This window comes from Ursus maritimus, unplaced genomic scaffold (genome assembly GCF_017311325.1).
Source record: "Ursus maritimus isolate PB19 unplaced genomic scaffold, ASM1731132v1 scaffold_1, whole genome shotgun sequence".
Taxonomy (NCBI): domain Eukaryota; kingdom Metazoa; phylum Chordata; class Mammalia; order Carnivora; family Ursidae; genus Ursus; species Ursus maritimus.
In genome coordinates, this window is record NW_024423343.1 from 99,819,611 (window position 1) to 99,834,112 (window position 14,502).

General features: G+C 56.8%; 1 protein-coding gene across 1 annotated transcript in view; it reads left to right on the forward strand.

Annotated features, from left to right (window-relative positions):
- Positions 1 to 14,502, forward strand: part of GLI2 (GLI family zinc finger 2) — a 185,492-nt gene that overhangs the window by 141,363 nt on the left and 29,627 nt on the right. The window contains 2 exon segments of the mRNA XM_040619040.1: positions 5,437 to 5,639; positions 8,901 to 9,086. Of these exon segments, the coding sequence (XP_040474974.1) occupies positions 5,437 to 5,639; positions 8,901 to 9,086 (389 nt within the window).

The window sequence follows — 14,502 nt, forward strand, 5'->3', positions numbered from 1 at the left end:
CTGCCTGCGTAGCCGCTCGTGTGGACAGAGAATCCTTCTTCCCCAGAGCCCAGCCAAAGCTGCTGTCAGGCATATGCCCATCTTTGAAAGGATCACAGTACCCGGGAATGTGGAATGCTCTGATCAGCTGGGCTCGGGTCATATGGCCCCTCGCCCCTGGAGAAGAAATGAAGTGGCTCCAATATAGATCCAGCCCCGAGTGCTCTGCTCCCCCATCTAGGTGTAGCCATTGCAAACACACATCCTTAGCCTCCAGCCTTTCTTTGCACATCCTGCGTCCTTTCTTTGTGTCATGCACTCTCTCATGAACTCCTATTGATCCTTCAGAACCCAGCCCAAATGTCACCTCCTCTGAGAAGCCTTCCTTATGCTTACATGCACAGTTGGATCATTTTCTTCTGCTGCTGGGGCCTTTATCAAACTGCCCAATGCTTACCTGACTTGAGGGTCTGCCTATTCCATGTGGGCTCTGAGATCCCTAGAGCAAGTGCCCAGGACGATTTCGCCAGGAGTGTGAACAAACAGACAAAGGATGGTAGAATCAGGCTTAGATGAGCTGAGAATTGGACAGCAGGGGAGAAAACAATGCATAAGAGTAACGTCCAAGGGGAGCAGCTGGCAGCGAGGCTGGCTTGGCCAGTCCAGTTGATGGCGGCCGGCAAGTGTGTGAGTGTGCGTACATGCATACGACAGAGAAGAACGTGACCATCTTTTAAAATGAGCTCATGCAGTTGGCCCCTCCTCTCACCCTCAAGGCTACCTCCTTGAGGCTCTGCCCAATTGCCAGAATTCAAGGCCAGGACAGGCCACGGCTGAGACCTGGATTGGGCCCCCACAGCCTGTGGCGTGGACATGCCAAAAGAAAGGGGAGTAGTAGCTGGGGGTCAGCCTGCTCAGATTTCACCAGCAGACGTATTTCCTGGGATCAGCTCATGAGCTCTAGCAGCACCCAGCATGCGTGGAACTCTCAGTTGGGCCCTAGGATGGGCCCAAAAGGAGCCCTGTTCCCTGAAGGACCTGCCTCGAATGTGAGCAGTGTTGGTGTGATTGTTGGGAATGCTGGGGAGCTCCCTGCTCCCCCACATGTATTAATGATGCTTGGAATTCTGCCATTTGAGATTCATTCCTTTTGCTTTGTTTGGTCTGTCAAAATGACAACCTCTTGGAACATTTGTGCCCCCTGGATCCTTATCAGTCATTGACAACATAGTGTGAGGGAGAGATTCCGACTCCCTCCTGAGAGTTGGATTGGCTTGTGCATGGTGATGGAGCGGGAGCGGAAGGGAAGACAGAAAAGGAAGCTAAAACAGAGTGGGGAGAAAGCTGTCCTGCTCTCAGGTGCGGCCCTTGCCTGACCCTGCACCCTGCCCCTCCCCCCAGCCCTGTTCACAGGAACACCCATTTCTCTGCCCAGGGGACAGGCACAGCACAGCCTCAGACCCAGGTCCACTGGGTCGGTTGTGGTCCCACTACCTGCTATGAGTGCCCTAGCCTCACTGGCTGTGTCCTCATCTGTAAAATGGGCACGGAATGCCTTCTTGGTGACTTTTTCATTGAGATTAAAAAAGGAAATGCATGCCTCATGTCCTGTGATGGCTGGTGTGTCCTCAGCCCTATCTTGAGGAGATGTCGGGTAAGGGCACACTCAGTGGCCCTGTACAGAGTGGACACCTAGGGAGCCTTCCTAGAGGAGGTGTCCGGATAGTCATCCACGGCTGTGTTGGCTGAGGCACCTGCTGTCCTGGGTACTGGGTGTTCAGGTCAGTAGATGCTCCGCACCCTGAGCTGACTGGTTGCAGAGAAGGGAGGGGAAGGGGGTTAATGCCCACTAGCCCCCCGCACGTGCCCCACCCTGGGAGGCCCCAGAGAGGAGCGGCATGCTGGCCAAGGCCACCCAGCTAGGTGGGAAAAATCAGGGTTCGCGAGAGAACTGGTGCTTTCAAAGGCACAGGCGGTGTCCAGATGCCAGTCCTGCCCCACTACTCCCAGGCCCGGGGTCTCCCCATACGGCCTCCAGAATCCAGTCCTGCTCTGCCCACAAAAGAAGAACATTTGGTTGTGCCTCTGTGAGAGGCTCTGTCGGCCTCGATCCCACAGCTCGCAGGCCTAGCAACGACAGCATTCCCGGCCCTGGGAAGAGCAAGGGGGTGTTCTGTGTACTCTTTCATCAGCCCTGGGAGCTGACCTGTCTCACCAGCAAACCCTATCAAATCTGCTTTGGTCGAGAGGCGGTGGCCTCTCTGAGCTCCATGCCCAGGGAAACAGGGAGGCCTTTGCCGTGTTCTCTGTGGGGGTGGGGCGGGCCCTGGGATGAGGCAAACTCGGGTTGAGTCTTGGCCTGTGTCTCTGGCCACACAGCATGGAGGGGAGACTTCCCTCTCTGGACCCAGAGTCCTCCTAGGCAGTTGTTGGTGTCAGAGTTTTCACGAATCTTCCAGGTGGACACACAGCCCATGCTTCCTTTGACGTCAGCTAGATGCCCCTGCTGGGAGCTCTGGAAGCGCCCTTCTGAGCCCAGGGCCTGAGACAGGGCCCGGGGTGTGCTGGAAGGATGAGTTTCCTGTTCCCTTGGTGACCTGTGGTGGGAAGAGAGCCGCAGAGTTCACTCTCCCCTGAAGGGTGATAACTGAGGTATGAAGACAAATGTCCCAGTTCCTCTGTGTGGGGACCTCCAGGCCCAACTGCTAGGTTGGGCTGGACTCCAGCCTCCAGCAGGGCAGCCCCGCCCCACGGTGGTGTGCTTCCTGCCATGACAACATGTCTGCAGCCTCCTGCTTTAGACACTCATTTGGCCAGTGGAATGGGGGTCCCCTTGGACAGACCGGGGCTACTGTGTGCCTTAATTGTGTTGCTTTAACTCCCCATGTAGTCACCGGTTTGTCTCGTGAGGCCTCGGCTGTTGTCAGTGTGCCCTACAGGGAGACCCTCATGCCGGAGAGGCTTGGATAGGCCACTTAGGGCCACTGGCTTCAGTGACCACAGGCTGCTGTGACCTCAACCCTGGCCAGTGTCCTGCAGGCCCTGGGAACCTACCCTGCCTTGAGTGCTCAGGGGAGGAGTAAGGGATCTGAGGACAAGAGATGCCTCCCATTGTTCTCCAGAACACCCAGTGTTTACTGAAGTACGCTCGGCCTTCCAGAACTTTTACCTTTTACCAGAACTTTTACCAGATCTGTGCCCGGGACTCAGACAGAGGTCTCCTCCCTGCCCCACATGCCCGGCCCGCAGGTGATATTCTCTGAGTATTGTCGTCATAGAACACCTGTCCTGCTGCAGGAATGTGAGTGTCCGTCCTGCCCCAGTCAGCATGCCCAAGGCAGCGAGACAGACCCTTGGCAAGAGGGTGAATTCGTCTGGTTCTTTCCACCCCCACCTTTGGACACAAAGCGCCCCTTCCTAGAGCAAAGCCGTCTCTTAAGCCCCTCGCAGGTGGGCTGGCCTCGGAAGGCAGCCCGTGCATGAGAGCAGCTTGAGGCTGTGACGCGTGACTTATCCCAGACTCCCTTCTGCCAAGCTCAGTGGCTGGAAACAGACAAGGAGCCTCACTGCTTCTGAAGATCCCTCCGGGGGATGCTAGTTCGCTACCCGCCGGGGCTAGTGTGTATCGGTACCTCTGACAGAGCCCAGTTACCTGGAAGATGGACCCGTCAGCCTCAGACCAGAAGCAGGCACTGCGAGGGTAGCAGGAAGGAAGGCGCAGAGAGCTCGTGCCGGGGCAAGGGGCTTCACGGAAGGTGTCACCGAGGCGGCTCCCTCTCCTGGGCTTATAGGGCGGAGAAGGGGTTTGCCTGACAAGGTAGAAGATGCGAGAAGGCACTCGAGCCTAGGAATCTGTGTGTGCAAAAGCAGTGAGGAAGAGCGGCCTGGCGGGCTCGTTGGATCTGCACGCCCGTTGCAGTCACATCTGCAGAAGCGAGAAAGCGCTAGAGCAGAATGCTCGCATCCTCCAAGCGGGGAGTTGGTGAAACCCAGATGTAGAGACATCTGGATGTCACCTGTTTGGGTCCTGGCGCGCCCCGGGTGGCAGGCACGGGTTTCACACACTCTCCCACACAAGCAGCAGTGCTCTCTGGTTCGCGCCAGCCTGTGGACAAACCGTCCCTGCTCTGAAGTATTCTAATGATGCCCTTGCCCACATCCAAGGTCAATCCCGAGGGGAGGTGTGGAGGGCCTCCCGGGCACATCTGGGTTTTGTCCTCCATGTATGGCGCTGATGCCGTAATAACAGCTCTCGGCTATTAACGGACGGCTGTGTCTCACGAAACGTCTGGGGGACTTTCATCCTCAAGGCAGCCCCAGGAAAAAGGCACTATTATCTCCGTTTTACAGCTGAAGAAACTGAGACTCACGGAGGTTAAATGGCTTGCTCAGCGTGACTGAGCTGATAACGGCTGAGAGCCTAACGCAGGTTTGTCTGGAACTCTTTTCTTGGCCTTACATCGGATCACAGAGAGACCCCATTTTCTGAAAAAGTGAAAATTATATCTTGGTAAATTTAGCCCCCAGTGACTTAGCTGTGGTTTCATAGCTACGTCTCCTCTAAACCCTGGTTTTTCTTTAATGGGCACATTTTGGAGTAGATGACCTCAGGACACCCCAGCGCTAACATGCTAACAGCTGCTTAGAGGCTCCGAGTGAGCGGGCCTAGTGTAAAGGCCCCGTCATCAAGTTGAGTGGAGCCAGTGCCCCCTCGAAGGTGGGGCAGGGGACATGGGGGTGGGCCGCGGCCATGCCAGCCCCAGCCATAGGGACTAGGCCAGGTGCATGCCTGACCACTGGTGGGCGTCCGAGAAGGGAGGCTCTTTAGCATTAAAAGGAATTCCGTGTAAGGAGAGCAAAAAGGATATCCCAGACTTTTAGTTACGGCTCATCATTGAGAACTGTTCTTGAATTCTGCTCTGTTCTTCCAAGCCGGTCCCATGGCAGGCACTCCACACCGGCGACTTCCAACTAAACCCCAAATTCTCTACTTTTGGGGCCTGGGATCTCCCAATCTCTCTCTTTCTCTCCATTCCGTTAGGAATATGAGCTCTTTGCATCTTGCCCCTGGTACTAGTGTTTTCTGTTTTTCATTCATGCAGAATGCATGCATCTGTTCATTTAACAAAGCTTTGTGTCGCCGCCATTTGTCCAGCCTTGCGCAGGCACTGGGGAAGCTGTGGTGACAGCTCGGCACACCTGCGTGGCCCACTGAGCCTGCGGTCCCGCAAATCCAGTCGCACGTGCCGAGAACTCCGTCGCCAACACCAGACGGGCGGGCGGGCGGGCAGGCGGGTGCAGCAGCTCGTGAGTGCTTGCAGCCTGCGTGCTCTGGCTGATGTGTAAGAATTTGGACTACATGACGGGTGCCCGCGCCCGCTGCTCGGGAGGGTTCCCCGCACAAACGTCCTTCTGCCACGGGCCATGCCTTCTGACCCCGCTCCTTTGTCTCTGCAGGCCTCCTGCCCTGAGTGGCAGCCCTGTTATCTCCGACATCTCGTTGATCCGGCTTTCCCCACATCCCGCTGGCCCTGGAGAGTCCCCCTTCAACGCCCCCCACCCCTACGTGAGTCCCCACATGGAGCATTACCTCCGCGCCATGCACAGCAGCCCCACGCTCCCCGCGATCTCTGCAGCCCGGGGCCTCAGCCCCGCTGACGGTGAGTAGAGCTTGGGGTGCTGGGGGAACCGTGCCGCTAACTCCAACTGTGTCGACTCCCCAGCCCCTGTCCCCTGGGATAGTGAGCAAGTTGACATTCCTTCCCACCACCCTGAATAACAGGTTTTTGCATAAATGAATGGGGAAAGCCGAGAGGATCCGGGGAACATTGGTTTCTGTGCTCATTAAAGAGCTGTCCGGAAGCACCCTTTTACATGCGAATTATATGTAATAATGATAAGGTATGTTTATTCATGTAGGTCTTAGCTTAGGTGAGAATTCTTTGGTCGCAATAAAGCAAAATCTGCTTCTGGTTAAGTAAAGGGGGTGCTGGATCCTGGGCCCCCAGACCAGCAGGAAAGCAGAGCCGGGCTGGTTTCTGCCTGCGTCTCTGCTTTATGCACCCCTTGTCGGTCAACACGTGGCCTCCAAATGGCACCCCAAGGCTCCACGGGTGAACACCAGTGGCTTCGTGCCTCTCAGGTCAGATGCTTGAGAGAGACTTGATTGGCCCAGCTCAAAGATGAGATGGTCACCCCAAGCCAGCTAATTTGCAGCAAGAAAGGGCAGGTCACGTAATACAAATAGGGTTTTCAGGTCTAAAATTTAATACTTCAGAAAAAACAATACTTCCAGCCCCATCCCCCCTCACTGATACACGTATACGAACACACGTGCTCACACACACACGTACACACTCACACCGGACGGTAGTGAGCACATTCGGGAGCTGGCCATGCCCATCCTGTCTTTCTGGGAAATGCTCCCACCCCACTGTCCCATGCCACCCCTCACGGTGCCCGGTAGCCACTTTCTAGTGTCATTTCAAAAGCAACCAGCCTGCATCTTCTCCTGCCCAAGGAAACCATGCCTCTTGGTCCAGGCAGTTCTAGAAGACATTTGCACTCCGGAGTCCATGGACAGAGGCTCCAGGAAACATGATCCCAGTGGGTCCCTTGTCACCACCTCCAGTCCTCACCAGAGGGAATATGCCCTACCCCACTTCTTGGCTATGACCAGGAGCTGGAGCCAAGTCCTGGACCCGAGAGGCTCAGGTTGGAGTTTCACAGGGAAAAGGACTCTGGCCTCCGAATGTACAGAAAGTCTCCCTAAAGCGTTAGGCTCATCGTCCTGAAGTCCGTGCGAGTTTTCTGCCCTGAAGGATCACACCACCTCCACGCTGAGCCACCGACTCCAGAAAGTGGGCCTGGGCTTCTCCACGCCTCTCCTGATGACCCGGCCGGCGCCGGGCTGGCCCAGAGTGTGAGGATGCAGGATGCAGGCCAGCCCTGCATGCTGCCCTGACCTTGAAGCTCGCACGTGGTGTCGTGGGCCGGAGGCTGCCTGCCCCCAGGAAAGAGGTGTCCACGCCCTCATCCCCCGAACCTGAGAATGTGGCCTCGTTTAAAAAAAAGGCCTTTGCAGATGTGATTTAGTTGGGGACTTTGAAATGAGGAGATCATCTTGGAATATCTGTGTGGGCCTTAAATACAGCTATAAGTGCCCTCACAAGAGACATAGACGAGAGAACAGCACAAAGGTGGGAGTGGTGTGGCCATAGGCCAAGGAAGCTGGCACCCTCCAGGAGCTGGAAGGAGCACCGGACAGATGACCCCCTGGAGCCTCTGGAGGGAGCGTGGCCCGGCTGCTACCTTGATGCCGTACGTCTGGTCTCCAGAACTGAGAGAGGATGAAATGCTGTTGTTTGAATGGCAGTTAGCCCTACGTCTGTCCACACTCGTTACAGCAGCCAGAGGAAACTAATACACATGGTGACGGGGTTCCTATGGGGGAGGCAGGACATAGCAGCCCTCCTGAGGCGGGGGTCAGAGGGCCCTGAGAGATCTCTAGAAAAGGCAAGGACGCTGTAGTTTTAGCTGACAGCGGTGTAGCCCATGAAGAGCTAGGTGGGGAGACGGGGCTCCCCTCGGAGGAGAGACTTGGAGTAGTGGAGCACTGATTCTATGCCTGATTTCCATAGAAACATCGCTGGGGCCCCTCTCACCCCCATTTATCCCAGCCCCAGCCCCTTGACATAGCAGGCATGGGTTCAGCACCAGAGGGCACTTCGCCTATTTGCAAGGCCCTGACCTCCGCAGGGGACAGACCTGATATCCGGAGACCTCGCTGGCCCTGAGCCAAGCCCCCAAGTGGGTAGAGACAGCATGTCAGGCTCGGGCCACATCTGTGCTGGCCCCAGCACCTGCCCACATGAGCCCCAGAAAGTTCATCAGCCATCAGAGGCCGTGTCTGCCAGACCGTGTGTGCTCTGAGGACAAATGGGCACTCCAGGGAAGGCTTCAGGGAAGAGGTGGACATTCAGGAGGAGGGGACAGGAGGGCATTTCAGGTGTGGACAGGGCAGGCGGAGGCCATGGGGATCACCCTGGCTGCAGACCAAGGCTCTCTCTAGTGGATATGGCAGGAGAAGGGGGGGGAAGAGGGGGAGGGGGAGAAGTAGGGGGGTGGCTGCTTCCATTGACTGGCTTCTCTCTGCCAAGTGCATATGAGATCTTTGCTGTTTGCCAAGACTAATAGCAGAGAGCGCCAGAGTCCTCATCTGCAGCGGAGGATGGTAATGGTGGCCCTCTGCTCATAGTGCGTAGGGATAGTGACCCTGACAATGAATGTGAGTCCGTCGGCACTGTGCCTGCACAGGCCCAGCAAGTGCTCAGCATGACGCTGGCTGTCACTCTCATTTCTCATAGTAACTTGAGGAGCGAGTATTAGTACCCCCGCTTTATGGATGGAAAACAGCCCCTTCCCGATTTTGCACAGCTGGTAGAAGCCAGGCCTCTCTTAATGGGTTTGTTGGGTTCCAAGCCCCACCCCCCGAGTGCCGGGCCCCCTCCAGAGGCTCCCATGGTCCTCCCTGCCTCCTGGCCGAGCCTGGGCAGGGCCAGGCTCAGGGCTGGGGGCAGACGGCCCCCGGTTTTGCAGCTGCAAGCCAGGCTGGGAGCTTTATCTGGCCAGGTGCCCTCGATCTCGCCTTGAATGTTCAGGCCAGACTGACCTGGACCAACTGTCGACCACCACGGCGTCTTTGTTTGAGTCTTCCTCTTCCTTTGAAGACTCTGCTGGCCTGTGGACCCCATCGGCCAGCAGCTCTGTGCGGTGGGGGGAGGTGACCCAGGGGCCGAGGACAGAGCAGCAGGCACTGCGGGGGAGAAGGGGACACCACTCCTTAGGCCATGTGCGTGTTTCTCTCTTTTTTTGGCCACATCCTGACGGCTTCTCTCTCTCTCCCTCCCTCCTGCCCACAGTGGCCCACGAGCACCTCAAGGAGAGGGGACTGTTTGGCCTCCCCCCTCCAGGCACCAACCCCTCAGACTATTACCACCAGATGACCCTCATGGCGGGCCACCCTGCACCCTACGGGGACCTGCTGATGCAGAGTGGGGGTGCCGCCAGCGCACCCCATCTCCATGACTACCTCAATCCAGTGGATGGTGAGTGCTGGGCTCCGGTGGGGGCAGGGAGCGGGACAGGAGCTGGAGGCTGAGGAGGGTGCTTGTGCTCCTTTCGTGGGTGAGGAGCCCTAAGGGGGGATCTGGGATCCCTGCCGTGACTGCTGTCCACAGGGGCCCGAGTCTGAGCAACTCCCACAAATACTTAGTCATCACAGGCCAGGACGTGTTTTAGGAATTGCAGACTAGGGAGCAAAACACACTCATCTCTGCTTTCATGGAACTTATGGTGCAGTAGGGAGAGACAAACAAAGCCAAGAATGGGGTAGGAAGACCGGGTGGAGTGAGGGTGCAGTCTCGAATGAAGAAATTGAGAAATCCTCCCTGGGAAAATGATATTCAAGCAAAGAATTGAAGGAGGTGAGCAGTATAGAAATATGCAGGAAGAAGAATCTGGGCATGGGGAAATAGCAAGTGCAAAGGGCCTGAGGCAGCAGTGTGCCCTCTGTGCTCCAGAAAAACCCAGGAGGCCAGCATGCCTGTCACCCAGTGAGTGAGGGGCAGGGGTAGGGTGGGGCCAGAGTTCCAGGGCTGGCTGTGCAGGCTGGTCGGGGTTTGGTAAGACTTTGTTCGGCTTGAGCACGATGAGGCCCTTGGAGGGGGTTGAACAGAGGAGTAATGAGATCTGACTTATTGTTAGAAGGAATCCCACTGTGGCTGCTGATCTGAGAATAGGTTTAGGGGCAAGGTGGAAGCAGTGGGTCCAGTTAGTAGAGGTAGGGAGACGTGATCACGTTTTAGATAGAACCACAAGATTTGTTCCCAGACCGGATGAGGAGTTCGGAGGAAAGAAGGGCATCAAGGACAACACCAGGGTCTTGGTCCTGAGCAAGTGGAGGCTGGCTGTCAGTGATGGAGCTGGAGGCTGCAGGCAGGGCCCCTTGGCAGGCGGGAGATCCAGTGTTCTGGGTAGATAAAGTTCTTATTGCCCATAATATACCAAGGCTTCCCTTCCCGTCAAATACTATGCTAACTTCACAGGGGTGCCTGTGGCCTCCTGACCCTGAGCCCCTGGGGTCAGCATGGAACGCCCCTTGGAGGAGGGAGGAGGGGTGAAAGGCTAAGTGCCCGCCTCCCCCAGTCAGAGCTTCTCTACCTGCTGTTGCTGGAGCCCGGCCCAGAGATACCCAGGGATCCAGGCCAGGCAGTGGAGCTAGGACCCCAGCGAGGGGCAGGCAGGCGGCTTTGGCAGATTTATTCTCCTCCAGCCCTGCCTGGGACGGTCTTCCCACTCCCTGGTGGTAGGGAGCACCCAGGCCTGTTGGGCAGACGGGCTCCAGAGGAAAGTCCTGGTGCCTGCTAGGCTGCATGACTCAGGGTGGGCCCCTGCACCCCTCAACCTCCTCCCATCCCCCAGGATTTCCTGTCCACCTCGGCACCTGCAGCCCCACCTCATTGGCTGCGCAGAGCCAAGCCCCTCCCTCCCTCAGGCTTAGCTGAGATATTGCCTCCTCTGGGACATATCCCCAAATGCCCTCTCCCTCTTCTCCCCTCCTCTGGATCCTTCTTGTCTGTGTCTGCCCTACTCACCTCACACCTACAAGAGCCACCTTGTGTGACTCCTGAACCCCGCTGAGCCTTCCCTGTCCCCCCTCCCATAGGCATGTCACTGGGGAAGAGCCCTGGGGTCCTCCCCACACCGGCTCTCATCCCGTGTCACCCTAGTCATGCCCCGAGGGCTGCCATCAGAATCGATCGATCCCCGGGTCTGTCCCGTCCCTGTGCCTTCCCCAGGATGGAGTTCAGTCCAGGACTGCACACAAGTGTGGGGTGTGAGATAAGGCCCAGCCCCCTGAGCACACACACACACATCCACGGGCCTTCCTCCTCTCAACAGGGAGGTGGGGTGGGGCGTCAGCGGCTGGTGAAGCCGTATGTATATGCCACTTGTCCAAATTAGAGACCAGACAATAGGTACAGTACAGTGCTCAAATAGCCACGTCCAAATGTCGCATCCTCCCATGCAGGGCCTGCCTCCCGAGGCCTCTGGGTGGCCGGTACCAGGCCAGCCGGACAGTGGGCAGACACAGAGAAACCATGGCCCGGGGGTCTGGTCAGGCAGGTGTCCCCAGAGGGCAAGAGAGGCCAAGTCAGCAGACATGAGCACCTGCTGTGCGCCTGTCTCTATCCTGTGCATTTCCATGCATTCTCCCCTGTGACCCCTCAGCCACCTTCTGAGGCTGGAATTACTATCTCTACTTTCAGAGGAGCAAACCGGGAGCAAGTGAGTTGGGGTTTCAAGGCCCGCAGTACCACATGTCTGACGCCCCGAGAGCCGTGGCCTCAGGGGAGGGCCTGCAGGGCCCGATGAGTTCCAGCTCCACCCAGAGCAGCCTCCCCGGAGCGGGGTGCCTGGAGGGATGGCCTTGGGAAGGAAGTTTGGGTAGTGAGCCGCAGGCGCGTCTAGGCCAGCACCACCTCTGTGTGTGTCCCCACTGTGGGAACTGGCCCAAGGTGGTGGGGACACTGGATGGGGTCAGGACGGCGAGTCCCAGCCCCGCGCACAGGTTGAGTGAGACTCGCTATTGAGTAAGATCGCGTGTGTGCACTTGGCTCAGTGCCTGACTCGGCTGCTCAGTCAGTACTCGTTCCAGTCTCTTTCCGTGAGTAGCCTTTTCCCTCTTCCGCATCTTCCCCTCTTGTCTCTGTCCACCCCGTGCTTAGCCCAATGCCATGACTCCTCCTGGCCACTGCCCCATGCCTCCCATCGGTCCCAGCCCCAGGCCTGCCACACCTGACTTGTCAACCGTCCCAGCCGTCTATGACTTGCCACCCTCCCTGCACTGCCGTTCAGCTCAGGCTCCCTCCGCCTCCAAGCTGCCTCGCGGGGATCTTCATCCCCTCCGCCATTCTGCACGCCTGTGGCTCCCGTCACCCTCAGGGCAAGATTCAGCCTTTATACTCTGGCTTAAGTGGCCTTCCCCTCCAGCCTCGTCTCCCCCACCTTGCACACCGCCCCCCACCGCCCCACTCCATCTGCAGCCACCCGGACAATGGCCGGGCTCCTTCTGCCTGCAGTGCCACTCCCTCCAGCCTTGCCCAGCTCGGCCCTGCACCCGAATCCAACCGCATCAGCTCTGCTCGCGCTCCCGCCCTTTCCTCCCACTGGGTGCTGCTTCTCTGTTAACAAACTGGGGAGCCCTCCACGTCCGGGAGCTTGGCTGCCAATGGGGCAGGCCTCCGTGTTTGCAGAGTGACTGAGTGAGTGAGTGGTGGTGACAAAAATAAAACCTAGGATAGAAACATGGAAACTGATTGGGGAAGACAGTCTGGCAAGCAGCTGCCGGCTTGCAGGGAGCCGGGGAGGTGGCTGGGAAAACAGGCCGCTTTGTTCTCAGGGGCGCTTAGCATTTGGCAGCCTCTGGGGCTGAGCCGGAGCACCGGGAGATGAGCTCACCAGTGGGCGTGAGAGCGTCCAGCTCACGTCGGACTCATCACACCCACCCACGATCCTTTCTCCACCTCTCCTCTTGGGAACGTGATTGGCTCCAGGGTACAGAGGGAAGCGTCTATCGTGGGCCCAAGCAGGCATATCGGTTTCGTGGGCTGAGGCATGGGGTGGGGCTGGGGGATTTTTCTGAACCCTGAAGGATTTCAGGAACAGATGATTCTTTTCCTTTGGTCCCAGTCACTTACGATCCAAGCAAATCAAGAGTAGTCTGACAAGATATCCTGTATGTGTCATGACTTAATACAGTTTTTCTTTTCAAACCGGTTTGAACTACAACCAGAAACTTTGCTTCCGCTTTTAAAAATGTCTTAGGCATTTCTGTGCAGCTCTGATGCCCACGTGGGTGTTTCATTCCCATGCATCCCTGAGAGAATGCCCAGGCCTGCCTCTGGGCTGTCCCCAGCCTCTCCCCTCCTCTAAACTGGGGAGCAGGGAGAACCCACCAGCTCCAGGGCTCTGTGCTGCTCCCAGCTGCATGGGTCTGGGGATAGACCTTCCCATCGAGTTTCTTTTTGCTCAGCTTCTCCCAGAGAGAATTGTGCCGGCTCAGAGCCCACCTGTGGAAGGGTCCTGAGACTCTGAGGATGTGTGTGTTCACGTTAGGAAGCCTCCCATAAACATGGCCATGAACACGTAAGGTCTGTGCAGGTGCAGGGGGCCTCAAGAGCTTGTGGGAGGTTGAAGAGACTAGCCCTACCCTCTCTCTCTTCCTTCCTCTCTCATTCATTCTGAGGGTATTTCTTGAGCACGTCTTATGTGCCAGGCATGGTTCTAGGTGCCAGGGATGCAGCAATGCTTGGCATGCCAAGTCATGCCCTCATGGTGCTTCTTGACAAGACACAGAATATCCATCCTCAGGCCACCCCACCTACCCCAGCCTCCTTCTTCAGCTCCCTCCCTTCACGTTCCAAGAGGAGAGAACTTTCCAGAGGCTTTGAATGTCAAGCTGGGGTGTGGAGACCAGGTCTGCTGGACTGTGTGGGTGACCTGCATAGAAGGTATAGGAAAGCCACCTGGGTCCACACCCATCAGGGCAGGTGTCCCCAGCCCTCTTGCTGGTAAACCACCAACACTGTTTTTACCTGAGCCGAGTGCCATCGGCACGATTCTTTATGTAATGGTATATTTTTAATACACTCACCTTTGGGGTTAAATAAATAGATCTTAAAATAGGATTAGTATTTTTTTCCTCATATGGGAAACCTGATCATATCTGAGGAAGACGTCCGTGTCCCTGTCTCTATAGGCCTAAAATAACCTCCTGTGGGTCGAGTATGCATCCTACATTGAAGAAAACCCCATGGGGCTGGGGAAAGGCAAGGGGCAGAGAGGCCTCTGATGGGCCTCTTGCTGGTGCGCAGATCCCAGCCCTGCCCTCCTCCCAGGGCACGGGGCAGGGTCGCAGGCAGGACCCAGGGCATCTCCCGTGTCCCTCCCTTGCCACGGGCTTCCCAGCTTCCTGGTGGTCGATGAAGGCCCGTCGCCTCCTGTTTTTAAAGGAGGCTGATTGATAGCAGGAAGAGAGGGAAGTGATGCCGCTCGGGGAGGTAATGGATAACCGGTCAGGGAGTCCAAGGCTATCACTCTGCCTCCCCGTTCTCTGGAGGGTGGCGAATTCACTGGCTGTCACCAGGGCCTTAAAATGGAATCTTCTTGTTTTATGCTGTTGAATATTGGTGATTTAACAGCAGAATGGTAGCCGCCACAGCCCCACCCCCACGTCCTCCCACTGCATTGAGAAGATTGAAATGTTTCCGATTGAAATGTTGTCTGTTTACAGCCCATATTTCCTCTGAGCTGTATATTTTATTGTCATATTGACACTAATTTGACTTGGATGTCACCTCCGTTCTGACGCCCGTTCTTTATGCCGCCTGCGGGTCCAAGGGGGTTTTCAGAAACCAATTACATTGATCACACCACAGAGAGGCGGGAGGAGCTGCCGGA